Raw genomic sequence first — 20,614 nt, 5'->3', positions numbered from 1 at the left:
TGTGAGGAAAGCACTTAAATCATAAACTAGCATATAAATGTGTGCCTTAACTTTTATTTTTAAGCTTGAATTTGAAATAATGGACACATAATTAAAACTGATTCTGAAATAATTAAGTGCAGTGATGTTCAAAGAACATATCCTCTGGGAATTCTCTTTTTAATAAAATTAACCTGAGTGATATGATCTGTGCTTAAAACTTGCCATTGGGATAGAACCTCAGGTTATAGCTGAAAAGGAGACCATAGTTTGGTGCATCAGAGGACCATGGATTTGGGGTCAGGAAAATCACTCTTAAGATTAGGGCATATGCAGCCAGCCCATGATTGGCTGGTACTGAATTGACAGAGTTAGGAGTACTTACTGAGAAGGCAAGGAAATCCTACCCTGCTTGCAAAGCAGGGAAAGAAATAGGAGAGGGCATGTTACTGAAAGCTTCTTAGATCACACCTCCAGATTATTTTCTACCTAATAACAAAGTGTCTGAAAAAGCATGCCTTTGTGACTCATTCTCTTTACTGACAAAGGTAGCACTGTATTTTTTATTGACTGATTTGACAAGTAACTTAAAGTTGCTCTATTAAATATCTTTTAAAAGAAGAATTAAAAGTAATAACTTCAAATTTATGTTATGTTAATATATTTATTAGGTCTTCTTTGGAACAAGAAGCAAAAAGTGAAAAATCTGCAGTACCAGTGCAAACTAAAGAGTAAGCTGCTTTTTTTAATTGTGAAAATATCTGTTATGTATGCTTTTAAAAAGAATTATTTCAAGCAGAACCAGGAATACATTGTACATAGTAGCAGCAAGAATGTGTGATGATCAATTCTGAAAGACTTGGTTCTTCTCAGTGGTTCAGTGATCCAAGGTAATCTCAATAAATTTTGGATGGAAAACACCATCTGCATCTAGAAAGAAAACTCTGGAGATTGAATGTAAATCAATACATGCGGTATTTACTTTTTTTCCTGTTCTTTTTCTTCGGTCACAGTTTTCTCTCTTAATATGATTCATAAAGAAATATGCATTAAAAAGTTAATATACATGTATAAACCAAAAAAAAAATATATGTTTTGGGGGAAAAAAGTTGTTTTAGTACTATTAAAGTCAAGTGTAGTTGGTTGGATTCTCAAATTGATGTGGAAAACTATTTACAATTTTGCATTTAAAATTTAGTTCATACTAAAGTTTTTCTTTTTAGGATTTTGGGGGAATTAAAAGATGAATTATTGGATGGTTAACAGGAGTTTTTTTGTGCAGGTTCATAGAATGCTTTTCAGGATTTATCTTGCATTTGGTTTTTATCCCTTATCTTTCCATTGGCTTTTTGGTAGTTAATTTCCAGACAGTTACTCCAAAAGGTAGAGCAGCAAGTCATAGCACAAGAGTTACTGGTTCTGTTCATTCTTTTTCAAGGTCTATGATTTTATTAGTGTGAATACTTCTTCCATTTACATAAACAAAAACTTTTCTATAATTTGAAATAGCAGTTTTGAGAATTATTGTGGTCAAAAACATTTATCAACTTTAAGATCATCTGGGTGGTGAGTCTGAACTTAGGTAGTTTGGACCTCAGATGATGAAAATATTTTGTCATTGGACTCATGCTTTTCTGGTAGGTTACTGCCTACTAAAGTGTTAGTGGTGAATACTGTTGTCATACACTTTAAATTTCTGGGTCATTGCTGTAGCATGATGAGGTCTAGGACTAATGGAGGTCTTTTCATTTAAGCATGGATAATTAGCTGAATTATTGGGAACTCTCATTTTTTAAAAAATTTTATTTTAGAATTTAAACTTACATGTCAGCAATTCCCAGCATTATTTGTTTTACAAAGTGAGTTAAACTATTATATTTATTCCACCTGCCTGCTTTTTTTTTTTTTTATATATATATAGCTTCTTATTGACAGAACACATGCATGGGTAATTTTTCAACATTGACCCTTGCAAATAACTTTTATTCCAACTTTTTCCTTCCTTTCCTCCATCTCCTCCCCTAGATGGCAGGCAGTCTCATACATGTTAAACATGTTAAGGTATATCATAAGTACAATATATATGTACATATTTATACAGTTCTCTTGTTGCACAAGAAAAATCGAATTTAGAAAGGTAAAAATAACTTGGGAAGAAAAACAAAAATGAACTGCTTTCCTTTTTTTTTTTTTTTATAATAGCTTTTTATTCTTCAAAATATATGCAAAGATAGTTTTCAGCATTCACCCTTGCAAAATCCTGTGTTCCAAATTTTTCTCCTTTCCTTTCCATCTTCCCCCTTTTCTAGACAGCAAATAATCCAATATAGGTTAAACATGTAGTTCTTCTAAACATATTTCTACCTTTATCATGCTGCACAAGAAAAAAAAGATTAAAAAAGAAAGAAAGTGAGAAACAAAAAAAAAACAAACAAGCAAATAACAATAAAAAAGATGAAAATGCTATGTTGTGATTCACATTAAGTCCTCATAGTCCTCTCTGGATGCAGATGGCTCTCTCTATCATTCCTGCAACATTTTCATACACAACAGAACACAAGGATTATATATATGAAACCATGACTCTAATGCATACTTTAAAAAAAACTAATATTTTCCACAAATTACTTTCGAAATTTTGTTTGTGCATTCATCTGAACATTCTTTTCTGGGCATTGTTAAAAATGTTCCAGTAACCCTTTTTTTTATTGGCATTCTCATCACTCATCACTCCTTTCTCCTCAACTTCTTCCTCTTCCTAGAAATATCAGAAGAAGGGAAAAAAGACCAAACTCTTAACAAATAAGCACAATCAGGCAAGATAAATATACATGGTTTGTGTATGTCTCTTCATCTTTAGAATGTCAACTCTATCAGGAGCATATTGTTTAGTCACGAGTCATACTAGAGTCATGGTTAGTCATTGCACTGATTTAAAGTCTTTCGAAGTTGTCTTAATGTTGTTTTTGTATAAATTGTTTTCTGGTTTTACTCATTTCACTCTGTATCATTTTATACAAATCTCTGATTTCTTTGAACTGGCCTTTTGTCATTTTCTATGGCATGGCAGAAATTCCATTAATTCATTTAACATAACTTTTTCATCCATTCCTCAATTGATGGACATCCTCTTAGTTTCCAGCTCTTTTCCACTACAGAAAGAACTGCTGTGAATGCTTTTGTAGATATTAGTCTTTTTATTCTTTAGTTAATCTCTTTGGAAGGCTGTCTAGTAATAATGGTATTATTGATTTCACAGATTATTATGATTTAGTCACTTTTAGGATCGTGTTACAAATTAGTGTCCAAAATGGCTGGATCACTTTCCATTAATGGTTGGTTTGCCTGAAGCTCATCCAGTAAGCTATATAATTTCTTGATATCCCAATACCCATAACACTCATCTACCATGATCTTTCTCTATTAAGAGAATTATCTTATGTTAATTTCATTGTTACTAAGGGAATTCACAATAGTACCGATGTTAAGCCTGCTCACAAAAGATAAATGATCTTTTTGCACTGGGAAAACACTTGCCTAGCTAGGTTTAATTATAGTATAATGTGAGGGCTTTTTATAAACCATGTTCTTAGAAATACATTGCACTTTTAATCTTTCTAATGAAAGATGACATTAGTAATATAAATTTTTATAAGTTCATACTGATCAGAAAATGCTATTTCCACAGTTGAGTTAAACTATTTTTACTTTGGGGCATATTTTAGTCAAGAAGAGAAAAATATTCCTGATGCTGAAGATGAGGTTGAAGAAATGGAGGAAGAGAGCAATGATGGTCCTTTACTTGTTCCTCGTGTAAAAGTGGCAGAAGATGGATCTATTATTCTGGATGAAGAAAGGTAAAGAAAGGGAAAAAACATGTGTTCTTGGAACAGAGGAGAAATTATACTCTGTAGTCAAATCATTATGGGCCGCTGTCACTTAGCCTCATTGTATTCCAGCTTTTTCATCTACATAAAGTGTAATTTGTACAAATCTTATTGGTACCAACTGGGATACAGTGAGATACCATTCTGGAAATTTTAATTATGTTATATTTTATACATGAAAATGACATTATTAATTGGCCATTTAGTTGTTTTTTTTTTTTTCTTAGTGTAGTGATGCTAAATTTATGCTGAGCTCTTCATTTTCTGGAACTATATTGTAAGAGCACAATATATATTGAAAGGAATATTAAACGATGATGAGTTCTTACAATAGAATTTTTTCTTTTGATTGAATTCTGAAGTATTTTATGAATTATTTTTGTAGTTAATAATGTAAACTGCATTTCTTTTAACTATGTAAATGTAATCATCAAGTATTAAGTACCTTCTATGTTCTAGATACCATAGTAAACCTTTGATATACAAATACAGTGTATGGAACAATGTTTACTCTTAAATTCTACCAATAAGGGAGACAAATTTGTCATGTCATAATAACTATAAGGAGAATAAATATTAAATAAAATTTGCAGTCAAATTTAAGGAAACATGCTTTTATGCATGAATTTGTCATGGTAATTAAAAAATGACAGTTCTTTTTTAGGCTTCAATATGTTCTTCAAGTTTTTCAAAATGCTTTTCTTTCAGTTTAACTGTTGAAGTTTTAAGGACAAAAGGTCCATGTGTTGTTGAAGAAAATGATCCCATTTTTGAAAGAGGTTCCACAACTACATATTCCAGCTTTAGGAAAAATTATTACTCCAAACCATGGTCAAATAAAGGTAATCATTATCCTATTTCGGTTGAAGGGGGCTTATATGAAAACATTTCAGTGTGATATCTAACTGTATAAACTATGAGTTTAATTAAAGTTAGGACTGCAGTAAATATCTAACTCTTTCATAGAATTTTTTTGATCATCATTTGGTAAAATTAGTGTTGTGTTTTACTTGTGGTTTTTTTTATGATGGATTTGTTGAAATTCTTCATGTAAGTTCAACTTCCTAATTTAAATTTATACTTGTAAGGTAGAAGTAATCCATTTTCCATTTTACTCTTGTTTATTATTGTAAAATGGAAATAGCTTAAAATAAGTTAATATTTCAAGTATTAATGTATTCATTTTCCATTGATACTGTTAGAGTCCTAGAATAGTATGATTCTCTCTCACTAAAATAAATGCTGTTTTTAAAAGAAAATAACCATGATGGAGAAATGTTACTCTGAGGTAAGTAATCTCAGGGCAGATAAAAAATTAGTTTGTTTTTTTTTTAAGCAAAATATAATTATACTTTTGAGAGTGTTTCTGGACTTTTCTAAATTAGCTGGATTTCTACTAACAAAATATAATTTAGTTAAGTCTTTATTCTTTATTAACTACTTAATTCTTTTTTGCCTTTGCTCATACTGACTTCCTTTATTTTATTTATTCAAATTTAGCTTTATTTTATTTTCAAGCCAGTATTTTCTCCTCTAAAGATCCCCATTCAGAAAGCAAGGAAAAGTTTATATTTTATGTTATTACTTTTATTATGGTTTTTTTAAACCTTATTCTTAAATAAAAATTTCAGCTTAGTCTATTTTTCCCTATAAAACTCTGTCTTTGATTTTTATTGTGAAAGTTTTTTGAAAAAGTAAGAATTTCAGGCAATTTTGCTGACGTGTTTGTATAAGTATGCATACACACACGAATACATATGTATACATAAGATGTACATAACTTGGAGTTCATGTACTTGTTCCATTCCCCCCCCCCCAAAAAAAAAAATTGATAACGGTATTTCAATATAATTGGTTTCCTTTTCCAATCCTTTTTATTATATTTTATGCATTTAAAAACATTCCAAGAACAGGTCTATAAGCTTGAGTAGACTGCCAGAAGGAGTCTTTGATACTTAAAAATTAAGAATTCCTGTTCTTGAATAAACAATTTAATTGAAAAGCTCACTGGAACAAAAATATTTCCATAGCCTGTTTCACTGTATAACAGATTATCCCATGTATTCTTTGATCTCTGTTCTCACTGAAGTGGGTATGCCCTCACCAGTGTAGATTGTAGTTCATTAGTGCTTTTCCTAAGTAATTTATATCTATGTTCTCTGGCACAGGAAATAAAAAGAGAAGACAAGAAGTCCCAAATTGGAGTCCTAAGTGCTATGTACTTTTTAAGTACAAATTGGGGTGGGACATCAGTGATGATCTACCCAAGGAGGTAGAGGAGTGGTTAAGTCAGGTCAGAATAGATTAGAAGAGGATAGTGTTACAGAACTTCTAAACCCATTTACTTTTCTGAACATATATAGTCTTGATACTTTTCAAAATAAGTTTTTATTGATTTTTTTCTTACGTGACTAAAATTTTTCCTTAGAATCTTTCCTCCTCCCTACTTCCTAAAAGCTATCACCTATAATAAATAATATATTTAAAGATGAGGAGAAAGTTAGCTTAATTGGTAAGTACATTAAAAAATGTTGGAAAATATGTGTAATTTATCACATTTTGTGGACCTCTTACCCCTGGAATATGGATGCCTTCTCATATCTCCTCCTTTGAGCCAGATTTGTTAGTAATTTTGCAAATTCATTCTTATTGGTAATCCTTTATATTTATATTGTAATCTTTGTATATATTATTTTCTAGACTCTGCTTATTGCACTTTATATCAAATGTAGATCTTTCTATGCTTTTTTCTTTATCACATTTGTCATTTCTTATAGCATAGTAATATTCTATTACATTAATTTACCACAGTTTAGCCATTTCTTAATTGATGGTTATCTACTTTGTTTCCAGTTCTTTTCACAAGAAGTGCTGCTATAAATAATTTGATGTATATTGATACTTTATTATCATTGGTGTCCTTGAATTATAAACCCATTAGTGGAATCTGAGTCCAAGATTATGGACATTTTAGTCAGTTTATTTGCACAATTCCAAATTACTTTCCAGATTGATTATACTGATTCAAAGCTCTAACAATGCACTATCTTTGTATAGCCTCTCCAGTTTTTACTATTCTCATTTTTTGACATCTTTGCCAATTTGAGGTTTTTTGATTTGCATTTCTCATTATAGTGATTTTATATGGTTGTTAATAGTAATTCTTTTGAGAATTGGTCATATCCTTTGGCCGCTTATTTATTGGGAAATAAGTTTTGAACTTCTCTAGACATCTGTTAATCGTTTACATTTCATGGAGATCAAATTCTTACCAGAAAATTCTACAGAGATTTTTCCCTTGCCTTATCATAAGTGCATTAATTTTGACTGTGTAGAAAGAAGCTTTTCAGTTTCATATAATAAAAGATTTAAAAAAAATCTTTTATAATTTCTTCTAATCCATGTTTGGTTAAAAATTGTCTCCTAAAAAAATAAAAATAAAAATAAAAATTGTCTCCTGTCAGTTATATATGATCTGCTTTTCTTCCAATTTTTCTCATAGTATGATTTTTCACATTAAGGTCATGTATTGGGACAGCTAGATGGTATAGTGGTGCCAGGCCTGGAATTAGGAAGGTTCATTTTCCTGAATTCATATTTGATCTCAGACGTTTATTACCCTTTTTGCTTCAGTTTCCTCATCTGTAAAATGAGCTGGAGAAGGAATTGGCAAACCACTCCAGTGTCTTTGCCACGAAAATTCCAAATGGAGTCACAAAGAACTGGATATGACTGAAACGACTGATCAACAACAGCAAAATCCATTTAGGATGTATTAAGAAACATTGTGTAAGGTGTTGGTCCTGGAAGTGTTTCTGCCAGACTGCTTTCTAGTTTTCTCATCAGTATTTATCATATATAGCGGTCTTTGCTAAATAATTTGTTTTTCAATGGAATTTTAAGTGCTGTTGTTTTTAATTGATCTTTTTATCCCCTTTTCTTAATTAACACCTTAACTCTAGTTCAGATTGTTCACCTGTACCCATTAGACTCCTGTTTAGTATTACTGCTGCCTTTCTCTTCTCTCTTCTATTGTTCTCTATTATTGCCTAGTCTATTGAGACCTATTTATTTTGGCAGATTGGTCCTTAGATATTTCATGTGTATTGTAGAGATTTGGAGTCCGATTTTCTGCTCTGTCACTTGAATTTTATTATTATGCAAAAGTGCTGTTTATTTTGGAGTCTACATCTTGCTGAAAATATTCTTTGTCTCAGTTAATATTTTTGCTGGTTCCCTGGGATTTTCTAAATAAACCATCATATCTTCAGTAAATAGTATAGTTTTATTTCCTCTTTACCTATCTTTTACTCCTTTAATTTTTTTTCTCTTTTCATTCTTCTTATATTGCTTTTAGAATTTCCAGAACTGTGTCAAATAATAGAGAGAGTAGGTCTTCTTATTTTACTCTTGTATTTATTGGGAAAGATTCTGATGTATTCCCATGGCATGTTATGTTTGTTTTTGGTTTTAGACACATTTTATATTATTCTTGATATATCTTTTACTCAAGTAAAAATTTATTCTGTTTAAGTAGTCACTATTTGACATGCTGCAGCCTAGTCATATTTACAGTGTATTTCTATGGGCCTTTTTATTTTTCCCCATATGGTTGTGTTCTTTAATTTACATCCACCACTGGGAGAATATTGGTATTAAAAAGATGGATTTTTGTGGTAGGGACAATTTAGGATTATTGAAAGTGTGGGGCAATTTCATCATTGTAATCCAAATGTTACCTGCTTTTTTCTTCTGATTTAATTCTAGTCCCAGGTCATTATTCATTCATCTGCAGTGACTTTGTGTATGTGTGTTTGTGTCTGTTAAACATATATTGATGGAATAATCCATTATATTTGCATAACATAGTTTGATAGTCATTTCCCCCTTTTTTCACAATGAGCATTTACTTTATTTCCAGTTCTTTACTATGACAAAAAATACTGCTGTAAATATTTTGGTGAAGATGGGATTTTGCATATTTTTATATTTATATTGGGCAATATACCTATTTTTAGATGTCTGGATCAAAGCATATGTTTTCTTAACAATTCCATATTGCTGACTTGAATTGTTGGCCCCCTTAATAGGATTTAGAAATATCTTGTGATTTTTGATACTTCATATTTTTCCCCCTGTAATAGGTTCTTTATATCTTTTATCACATTTCCAATAAAAAAATGATTTTTATTTTGATAAATTTGTAAGGGTGCCTTATAAATTTTTTATGTTAGATTTTTGTAACACTTATATGAAGGTTCGTTTTGCCTGCAGTTTTGTTTCCAGGAAACTTCCTGAATGAACTTCTTTTTGTTGTACTGAAAGGTTTTTATTTTTGTATATGTGGATAATCATTTCAGCAAATTTATGCCTTATAATTTTTTCAAGTCACAGTTTATTAAGAATTTATCTATTCTCCCTCTAAAGCGTATCAATATGCTTTGCCCTTTATTTTTTAAGAAATATTTCTATCGTTGGTTTGTTTGTAATTATTGTGAGATTTTTGGAGTATCTAAGTCAGAAAAGACTGGGTAGGTTATTCAACCAAATTTGGAGGGACAAATGTTAAAAACTACTGTATGTAGTTTCTTATGGTTTATTAATTGGTCAATAAGCATTTATTAAGTGCCTACTATATGCCAGCACTATGCTAAGTACTTGGGATATAAGACTTATAGTCTAATTGGATAACTTATAACCCTACTATTTTCAACTTGTTTCACTGATCTCTTTTAAAAAATCCCCCAAATCTAGTTTTGGTAATTACTTCTTTATGGTATAATTCGAAGTTTGGGAATGATTCCCACTCCCATTTGGGCAAGATTTGCTTAGATCTTTTTATCCCTTTCTCTCCATTAATACCTTGGCTACTCTGGTTCAAATTTTCCATCTGCACCCATTAGCCTCCTGTTTAGTGTTACTACTGTCTTATCTCTTCCCTCTCCAATCTAATTTCTACATGGTAAAATATTTCTAAAGCACAAGTGTGATCATATCACTTCCTTGCTTAGCAGGCTCTTGTGGCTCCTATTTTCCTCTGGAATAAGAGACAGATTTTGTCATTTAAAGTTATTTATAATCTGATTCTAGTCAGTGTTTCAAAATTGATTTCTTTACTCCCCACTGTGTGTCCTGCCTTTATAGTTCAACTAGCTTAGCTTACTTGTTTTTTCTTGAGCAAGATATTTCATCTCATATTTTTGCCTTTACACAGGCTTTATCCACTGCCTGTAATACTCTCCGTTTTTACCATCACCTTTTACAATTCCTGGCTTTGTTTAAGATTTAGGTCATGTCACATGATGTACAAGAATCTTTCTGTGAGCAGGAACAATTTTTTGGTTTTAAGTGTTTATATACTGACACTTAGCACCTTGTATTTATTAAGTGCTTGTTGGATTTTATTATCTTTGATTTTTATTATATTGGCTTTGCTTAACTAATGAATTATTTAGTTCTTCCTTTATTTTTGTAAAAATTACCTTGTAGTTCACTTTATATTCTGTATATTTCTTGATTGGTTAGTATCTTTTAAGTTGTATTTAAACTAATTTTATTGTAATTACATCTTGAATATCTTTTTCATTTCTACATAATTAGGTTTTATGAATGTTCTATAAAATGATATTTTTTATGTGTATGATTTTTGTTTTGTGTCAGGTATTTTCTATGATTGCTGATATTAAAGACTTAAGGCAGAAAACTTTAAATAAAAGATCTATTTATATATATGTAAATATTGTTGTATACATATTTATTATCTATAACTTTTCTACTTTCATATATTGAAGCTAATTTGTAATTTTTCTGAAACTTTGTCTTAACAGAAACAGACATGTTCTTTTTAGCGATCAGCATGGTAGGAACAGACTTTTCCATGATTGGCCAACTCTTTCCTCACAGAGCAAGAATAGAAATTAAGGTAAAGTTGAATGTAAGCTATGGTGGTAATTATGAAAGGGGCTGAGAAGTACTTAATGTGTTTTCTTATTAATCTTTGGTTTTTGTTCTTTTTTTGATATTTCATTTAATTAATTTCTTTTATATTTGCTAAATTTTTTATATTAAAAATGTTTCTCAACCTTAAAAATATGTATAATATAAACAAATTCATTTGATAATGTTTAAATAACATTATCCCACAATAATATAATAGCTGGCATTGAGATGTGACATTGATATTTTATCTTATTTGTCACAACAGCCTCATGAGCTACATACTAGTTACTATTTCTACATTATACTATATATATACAATATAAGGTAATTGGGCATCAGAAAGGTTAAATAATTTGCTTCTCATAACAAAATGAGAAAATGACATGTAGTATCCAAAGCCAAATTTCCTCATTCCATGTCTCTTACAGTTTTCATTATTCCCCACTGTCTTTCAGCATGTATTTTGTTTAAATTTTTCAATAAGTGAGTGGTTGGGAATCTGTTTAGACCCTTTCTGCCAAAATTCTGGGGCCTGGCCCCTGTTTCAGCCATCTCTACTATTATTTATCACACCAAGACATTGAGGCCAACTGTAACATTACTTCCAACCCTGAAAGAGAGAGGTAGTACCCTCATATCTATTGTTGCTATTATTTCTCTAAAGTCAGAGTAGAATGGAATTGACATGGTATTCGTAATAATTTTTTTTAGAAAATTCTAGCTTTTTGTGTTCACTGTGTAAATACATCTGTACATGAGGAAGAGTTTTTGAGGGTCACTTCTTTGTGTGCCTGCCTTCATGATAACTTCTGGGAAGGACTAATATTAGATTGAGTTCTATAGTATGCTTATGGCATGAGCTAGCATTTTTGTGGGGGTTTTCTTTAATTTATTTTACTTATTTAATTTGTTTAACTATTTGTGAGTTTCCTATTTTTTGTCAATAGAATTATTCTCCTATTTACTTAACTCAATAGTTTTCAGTGACAGTTGTCAAAGCCTGTTAATTGTGTGTCCACAATGACTCTTAATCATTGCTTCTCTTTTCCTGTTGTTGCCACCCTATTGTTGAGCTATTGCTTAGTGCTTAATCTTTTGGGAGATAGAGTTGGATAGCAATTGCGATTAAGTGACTTCCTCAGGATAGTACAAATAGTAAGTATCCAAGGTTAGACTTGAACTCAGGTGCTCCTGTTTCCAAGACCAGTGTTTTGTCTACCATTCCACCTAGCTGATCCCCCAGTACTTCTTAACTGATATTGCTGCCTTTGATCTCAAACCTTCAAGTTTTATCTTTCAGTTTTTTCAAGCAAAGCTTTGCTTATATTGTTTTTTGCTTGTTTGTTGTTTATTATTGTTAGTTTGTTGTTTATTAAATAAAATCTAAAATCTTTACTTTTATATTCATTCCTCTACATTCTGGTATCCACCTATAGTCCTAGTATTTTTTCCTATTACTCTTCAGTGCTTCTGATAAATTGGACTACTTTTTTCCCCTGAGCATTCACTGCTTTTCCCCACTTCTGCATCAGTCTCCACCCATCACAATCTTACACATTTTTCAAACCCTATCTTAACTGTTTTTTGGAAAGATTTCTTTCTCCTTGATCTTCCCCCTTTTTTTTTTTTTTTAAGATAGATATCTTTCTTTCCTTTAACCTTTCATAGAATAGGGACCTTAAAGATCAAGTCCAAATCCCTCCCACCCCATGCTCCCTAATTTTAGCTTTCTTTCTAGTAATGAAAATCACAGATGAAATTGTATTTTATTTTCACAGAATAAATTTAAACGTGAGGAAAAAGCAAATGGGTGGAGAATTGATAAAGCATTTCGTAAGTATTTTATTTTTTAAAAAATGCATGTTATTTGGAAAGCTTTTTAATAAGCCTTATTTTTTATTAACTTTATTTCAAAGTAGACTTTTTTGTTATTGTAATAATTCAGAAATGTGAGCTACTATAATATAGCCTTCTAGGCGTGTCTAACCCCAAAGCACATGGTAAACAAAAATGTATTTGACAGAGTCTTTGGAATAAAGCAGATCATTTCAAATTAAAGCTGATTGGAATAGACAAATACCTTGACTTTAGAAACATGATTCAGATCTCAGGAGGTCTTTGAATATATAATACAGTAAGCATGTACTATATAGACTGATGGAGAATCCAAACTTGAGGAGGTTGATAGTAAGGATTGAACACTAATTGTAGGCCATTCCAATACTACAACTGATTTCTTCCCTGTTTTATATTACCTGGTACATAGAAGTGTCTGATTATACAAGTGTTAATCATTGGCTAAAATCACTGCAGTGGAAGTTCTCTCTCATTTGAGATTGAGGAAGGAATGGTGGTACTAATAGCAGCATTTTTTTTTTCATACATGAATGTTTGCTATTTCTCACAAATGTTCTTTGATATTTAAGGTTCATGTCTGATTTGAGGGTTTATCTAGAATTTTTTTCCTTTGGAAGTGTACCACATGTTAAAACTGCAAAGATGCTGAGTATTTAAGTATTGGGGTATTGATTAGAATTAGACAGCAGAGGCACTCTTGGAGAGACCTGAGAAGCCAAATTTTGTACTGTTAGCAATACAAATTAATACTCTTATAAAAATATTTATAAAACATTTTTTAAGGTGTTTTTAATATATACTTAATTAAAAAAAATTAATGTACATGAAGACAATAAATAAGATACTTCTTCTCCCCTATACTCAACCAGGTCCTTTGGGAATTTTCAATGTTGTCTAGGATGAGACCTGAACAGCCTGGTTTACCTGGCTGTATGTTATTTTTGAGAGCAATGTTGCTAAAATTCTTTGGGCTTTGAAACAGTTTAGCAGCACCAAAGACCGCTTTTCATGACCACCAGCTTCAAGTTGTAGACCATTAAGAAAATTACTGTCAATACAGTCATTGACATATTAACAGTGGACTTTGAAAAATCATGGCAAAAAAGACAGGCACAATGGGATTAAAGATTAACAAATGAAATGTTTTGATTTCCCCCCAAAAGTAGAGAAAGTTGATTTTTCACCTTAAAGATCTATGCACTTTATTTTTAGAGTTACTTTATTAAATGAACACTTTATGAGCTTTTAAAGGGAAAACTGATCAGCCAGTCCTCATTTTAATTTCTAAATTAATTGAGAAGGGAAGCAGTATAAATTTAGTATACCTGAATCCAGACAGCATTTAATAATGTTTTGTGATATCTTTGTGAAAGATGGAGAGATGTGGGCTCATTAATAGTGCCTTTGATGTTTGGAGAATTGTGTTTTATGGATTGAGGTCAAGAGTAAAATTAATCTTTAGCAGAATGCCTCAAAGATCAGTCCTTGGTGGTAGTTCTCAAAATTTTTATCAGTGACTTGTTTAAAAACATTAGTGCTATTTGCACTTATTTAATTTATGATCTCATAAAATTGGAAAGAATAAGATGTTGTTAGGTAGGTAAGGGAAAGTATGTTGGGTGACAAAGCCCAGATCTCAGAAAGATCTCTAGGACAGATGGAACAAATCTACTTAGTTGAAATTTAATAGGATAAGTGTAAAGCCCTATCCTTTTTGGATTATAAAAACTAGTTGCATAATTAAGGCTTGTGGAAGTTGGCAGCAGGTTGTGTGATTTGAGTTTTTAGCGGAATACAAATTCAGTTTGGTGAGTAACATGACAGAATAGCCAAAACATTGAACACAATCTCAGGCTACCTTAGAACACATGTAGAATGTCATGTTCAGGTCTGAGTGCCTTATTGTAGTGGTGGGACATTTACAAAGCAGCATATTTAATGGGGGGGATAACTAAGAGTCAAGCCTTACCAATTGAAGGGACTGGAGCTGTTAGGTCTAAAAGAGAGCAAAGGTTACATTATAGTTATAGTTAAAAGTTTGAAAGGCTTTCTTGGAGGGAGGTAAGAGAAATGAATGAAAATTTTTGGGAGACAAAATTTTGTCTCAATGTTCAGAACTTTCTCCTTAGGGATTGGTTGGTTGGTCTCCATTCTCTAAGAAGACCAAAATTTCATCACTGTGTTAGAGTCAAAGTTACGGTGTGTCTGATGATGGCTGATCAGACCAGTATGATCTTGGAATGCTGTGCCATAGAGGATTAAAGATACTCCAAAGGGATTAAAGCAGTATTTATATGTGTATAATTGGAGTTTAAAGATAAAGAGATACCCCAAAGTAGAATAAGCTCCTTCAGGAGATAATGAATTTCTTATTACTGGAAGTCTTCAAATAAAGACTGAATTCTCCTGTTAGGAATCTTATAGAGAGAAATTCTGTCCAGGTTGGGCTAGGTAGGTAATCTCAGGTCTATTCCATTTTGGATGTTTTATGAAATTTGCTGTTGTGGAAAAAATTTAATTAGGTATGGTAGAAAATGATACATAAGGAATTAAGAGGAATGTAGAATGATCAATATGAAGTAATGTAGAATAAAATATGAAGAACCAAAAAAAATCATGTAATTATTACAGCAAAAAAAAAAAAAAGTCAACCAGTGAATAATAGCACAGATATCAATCATATATTTTTCCTCGTAACAGAAAAGTGGAAAACAAATATGACAGAATACTATATGCATCGTCAACCAAGGTTCTTTATCAATTATTTTTGCTTAATTATTTATCCTAAGGGAAATAGTATTGAAATGATTGTAATATGAAGAGAAAAGTCATTAATGAAATGTTAAATTCTTTCTTTGCATCCAAATCTAAATTTTTTAATGTGCACTTTTTTGATTTATTTTTCATCTAGTCCAATTTTCTTATTTTACAGCTAAGAAACTGAAACCCAGCGAGGGTGACATAAAAATAGTAAGGAAGTGAAATTAGGACTCAAATTCAAACCATCTGATTCCATCTAATTTGCCACAGAATATGTTAGAAACTTTTGGAATAGACTCATAAGATTGTAGATTATGAGAATATTTTAGATTTAGTCCTAAAACTGATTTAGGATGTCTTGTATTGAGAACTTGATAAAGAGACAATGTGGTGATTGACTTTATGAGGCACCAAGTTTTTTCTTAGATCAAAGTCACTTTTCTAAGACTAGACTATAATCACATCACCTATATAACTAAATCTATAAAGCATCAAGAGTGACCCAGAATTTGATTCAGGATATTTTGTTGCCCTTTCCAGATCTATCTACAAATTCTTAGAATTCTAACTGATTCTTTTAATGCTACTGTTTTGGATCCATTCTTTCATGATTTTCTGTTACATTAATTTGTGTATTATTCCTAATGCTGCTAAAAGGGATATAATAGTAGTAATAATGATAATGGTGGTGGTAATAGAAGTAATAAACAGTAAGTAGCATTTATATGATAGCTGCTATGTGCCAGGCACTGTGTTTTACAAAAAGTATCTCATTTGATCTTTACAACCACACTGGGAAGAGAGTTGTTGTTATTAGCATTTTATAGATGAGGAAATTGAGGCAGTCAGGTTAAGTGATTTGCTCATGGTCACACAGTAAATATCTGAGCCTAGATTTGAATTTAGGTCTTCGTGATTTCCAACACTAATCACTCTGCCACCTAGTTGATTTTTGTCATTATCGGGTTGTATTTCCTATAGTATTAGAGGGTTGATAGTAGCAGGAAGACAGGTGGAACTGAGTAGGCTTTTTGGCATGCCCTGAGTTCATTAGATAATGTATTTATCTTAACTTTTAGAATATTTTGGAAGTCATGACTAGAATTTTTTTTTTTTTTTTACATTTTATTTTGGACAGAAGAGAAACGCCCCTTTGACTTCAATTTCTTTGCTCGTTTGCTTGAGAAGGTTCTTGCTGAAGAGGAGAAAAGAAAACAGAAAACTGTAAAAAATCAAAGCACAAAAGAGAAGAAGTCTTCTAGGCCTCGAAAAAAACAAAATGGTATTTATTGTAAATAAGAGTATGGAATAATGTTGATTTGGCTGTATCTAAGGTTTTATAACTGGTTGTGTAATTTGGGAACATAGGATCAGAGCATTCAACTAAAGGGTAATTGATTTTTCTTTGACTTTATAGTTATTTATGAGTAGTAGTCTGTATAGGAGTTGTTCCGTAAATATTTTTTGGAATATTTTATTAACAAACTTGATACATGCATATTCCAAAGTTGTATTTTAAAATCCTAGAGTATGATGGGTGTGATATGTTGTCTATATAGGCCTATATATGTTAACATCATATCACAATACTTTAGTACTGATTTTCGGTATAGAAGCAATCTTTAATTATTCTGTATTTGATAATAATTTCTTTTTTAACAAAAATTTAATTCTCTTAGGAGATTTGTTTTATGTCATTAATGCATTTGAGTTACTGCTGGTATCTGTAAGGCAATTTTGTTTTTTGTTAGAAAATCATTTCTACATAAACTTCTTGGTCTACAAACATAAATTAAATCTTCCTTTCATAGTATCTTCTGCTGAAATAATGAAATCATAGGATCTTAGAGCTAGCAGGTTATTTTACAACTGAGGAATTTGAACCTGATGTACTCAGTTATCTTTACCAAGATCAAAACATCTTGTTAGTGATGGAATTAGGGCCAGATCCAAAGTTTTCACAAGTGCTTCTTCCACTTTGTTGTCTCTTTGTGGAAATAGTATTGAGAATATCATACTTAGGGGCAGCTAGGTGGCGCAGTGGATAGAGCACCTGTCCTGAAGTCAGGAGGACCTGAGTTCAAATGTGGTATCAAGACAACACTTCCTAGCTGTGTGACTCTGGGCAAGTCACTTAACCCCAATGGCTTCAGCCCAAAAAAAAAAAAAAGAGAGAGAATATCATACTTCATTTCATAGTATAATTCTTAGCTGTTTTTCTCTTACTACCTATACCAGATGGAAAGAAATAACATCAATTCTGCAATAATAAATTCTAAAATCTATTAATTCTAATTTAGTAAGTTCCTTTTAGAACATTTTTAGTTCATAGGATCACAGATCTGTATCTGCAAGAAACTTCAATTCACTACAGCTTGTTTTATATCAAGAATACTCTTAAAAACAGGTGCTGGTATCCAGAATGTTTAAATGATGTTTACTGTTTTGAGGTGGAGAAGATTTGCTTCATTTTTATGTTCATTTCATTCTTTTGCCTTTGTTTTTTTCTTTAAAGTTGGCAATTAGCCTGCCTTAAAAATATATATTACAGTTTGAAAGTGAAAATAGAAATTCATAGATATTTCTGTTTTTAGTAAATAGAGTTGCCAGTGGCAAAGTGGGTGATGATCCAGACAATTCTTTGAATGCTAGAATTTCAGACGTGGAAGGAACTGAAATAGATGCTGAAGTTGTTGAGAAAGAAAATGATCAGTCTTTGAATGTACCTGGACAGACTGTATTAGAGTCTGTTGTAAACAGAAAGAAACGGAAAAGGAAGAAAAAGGATGATACTGATGAGCAAGAAGCAGAAAATCTTTCAAAAGAGGCCATTGGTCCTTCAGACACTCCTAAAGGAGAAAAACCAAATAAGAGTAAGTGACAGTTTTTAGCAGAAATCTAGAGTAAAGTTAAAGATTATGCAGTTTTTGTTGTGCAGTTAAATAATTTTGCTTTAGAATAATTCCTGTTAAATAATGACTATTGAGTGTGAATTTATATTCATAGTACTGTGTCCAAGTTATTTATTGTTTTGACAGAGATGGATTGGCATTTGGAAATGATTTTCATCAGAAGCATAACAACACTTATTAGAACTTACATGTTTTTACCACTAGTTACTTTGAGAGTGAGGTGGGGAAGTGAAAGTATTAGATATAGAGCAAACATTGTTTTTTCCATCATGAGTTAAAAATTTGTATTGCTTAAGACATATGAATTAAAGATAAAAGAAGTAGTAACAGATCAAAAGAACCACAAGTAATTTGGCCACTAATTTAACTATAGTTGGTCCATCAAGATACGCCTTCAAGGTAAATTGGTACTGCCTGGTAAAATAATACTAATAGCTTACAGTTATATTATTTGTTCTTTTTGATTTTCAAAGTGGTTTACATATACAGCCAATCTATATATAAATTGCTTCCTGATATCCTTTTAGGCAGGTAGCCAAGTATAATTCTTATTTTATTCATAAGGAAATTAGAATGCAGAAATGTTAAGTCATTTACTGATGGTCATACACCTAAAAAATAGCAGAATTTTTACTCAAGTTATGTTATATAAAAAGATAACTAGTACTCTACTGTAATTCTGCATTTAGATTTTAAGAGAGTCCTAATATGGTGGTTTATATGTAGTCAATGATAAAAAATTTTTTTATTGATTAAATCAGTCATTAAATATTCAGTATTTTTCAGATTATATGCTTAGAAACATTTTTATACACCTGATAGATAGCACCATCAGAAAATACTTCTCTGTTTAAAAAAAAATTATTGGGAAAATTTTTCTCATGTTTTGAAAATAACATTCATTTTTTATCATTGTTTATTAATAGAGAAATGTCAACTTTTGGTAACTGTAATAAATGGGGATGAATGTAATAAAGACTTGGAAGTTTCCAATTTAGAAAACTTAGATGAGATTGCTTGCATACCATTGAGTGAAAATGATGAGAAAGAAACTGAGCACATCTCTTTAGCAAGGTAACTTTAATGTTTATAAAAAGTTCACTTTGTTTTTCTAGTTCTCCTACATTATGCTGGTTTTATGGGCATGGTTTGTTATTTAAATAATTTAAAGTAAGTGTACAGTAAAATAAAATAAAATTTGATTGCTTCTGCACACAGCCACCTGATTTGAAAAGTGGGAGGATTTGATTGCATGTTGTTTTCAATGAGTGGGGAAGAGTTAGAACTTGAAATGTAGATTTAAAACTGTGATTGTTAGCTCTACTCCTCCAAAAAAGACTTCTAATATTATCTAGAAGAGGAAGACATTTACCACCTAGTATTTTCTGTCACCAAATGCTCTTTTATATGTGTTTCAACTAATGCCAATCAATGACCAACTCCTTAAATTCCTATTTCTTATCCTTTTGGTTTGGGTCTTTTACATTAAAAATTAGATATACACTGATTTTTGTTTGTTGCTTTGGCTTCTGGAAACGGCCCTATTACTTTATGGTCACATATTACACATAATGTAATTTATCCTTGAATGTAGTGCTTCAGATACTTTGTATGTATAAATTTGTACGATCCAGCTTTATGCAGTAATCATTTTATATTTTGCTACTTCTTAGGGTCTCTCTTGAACAAAGCTTGTTTGACTTTGTAGTAGCTACTTAATCTGAAGATAGATTTTTTTTTTTTTTTTTTTTTTTTTTTTGCAATATACTTAGGGAAACTCAGTTTTTCTTTGCATATGAGTTTCAGGTACACTTCCCATTCAAACAAATAATACAGGTCTTTAATAATTTCATTTTTTCTTGTTTTAGTAGCTAAATCAATTTTCTTTTCGATTGTAAAACTTATGTAAATTTTTGATGGTGATAGACATTTTTTCCCCTCAGTAGCATTTAATTTTTCCAAATACACATAAAGACAGTTTCCAACATTCGTTTTAATAAGATTTTGTGTTCCAGATTTTTTCCTTCCTCTTTCCCTTACCTTCCCCTTTCCCAAAGATGCATGATATAGGTTGAACATGTAAAATCCTTTTAAACATATTTCTAAAATCCTTTTAAACATATTTCTATATTTGTCATGTTGTATAAGAAAAATCAAACCCAGAGGGAAAAAAAACATAAGAAAGAAAAAGTAAACAAACAAAAAAAGATGAAAATACTGTGGCTTCATCCACATTCAGTCTTCATAGACTCTGGATGTGGATGGCATTTTTCAGGTGGT

The 20,614-nt window shown here is 31.1% G+C and overlaps 1 protein-coding gene across 2 annotated transcripts in view; it reads left to right on the top strand.

Annotated features, from left to right (window-relative positions):
* BDP1 (B double prime 1, subunit of RNA polymerase III transcription initiation factor IIIB) overlaps positions 1-20,614 on the top strand; it is an 89,240-nt gene that overhangs the window by 14,396 nt on the left and 54,230 nt on the right. For both annotated transcript variants that reach the window (XM_031966806.1, XM_023495817.2), the window contains exons 4-11: positions 651-710; positions 3,705-3,836; positions 4,575-4,708; positions 10,694-10,788; positions 12,584-12,638; positions 16,561-16,704; positions 18,017-18,295; positions 19,261-19,408. In XM_031966806.1, coding sequence (XP_031822666.1) covers positions 651-710; positions 3,705-3,836; positions 4,575-4,708; positions 10,694-10,788; positions 12,584-12,638; positions 16,561-16,704; positions 18,017-18,295; positions 19,261-19,408 — 1,047 coding nt within the window. The remainder of the gene's footprint in view (positions 1-650; positions 711-3,704; positions 3,837-4,574; positions 4,709-10,693; positions 10,789-12,583; positions 12,639-16,560; positions 16,705-18,016; positions 18,296-19,260; positions 19,409-20,614) is intronic.

Source organism: Sarcophilus harrisii, chromosome 1 (assembly GCF_902635505.1).
Source record: "Sarcophilus harrisii chromosome 1, mSarHar1.11, whole genome shotgun sequence".
Lineage (NCBI taxonomy): Eukaryota > Metazoa > Chordata > Mammalia > Dasyuromorphia > Dasyuridae > Sarcophilus > Sarcophilus harrisii.
The sequence above is the reverse complement of the archived record's forward strand: the minus strand, read 5'-3'. Positions and strand labels throughout refer to the sequence as shown.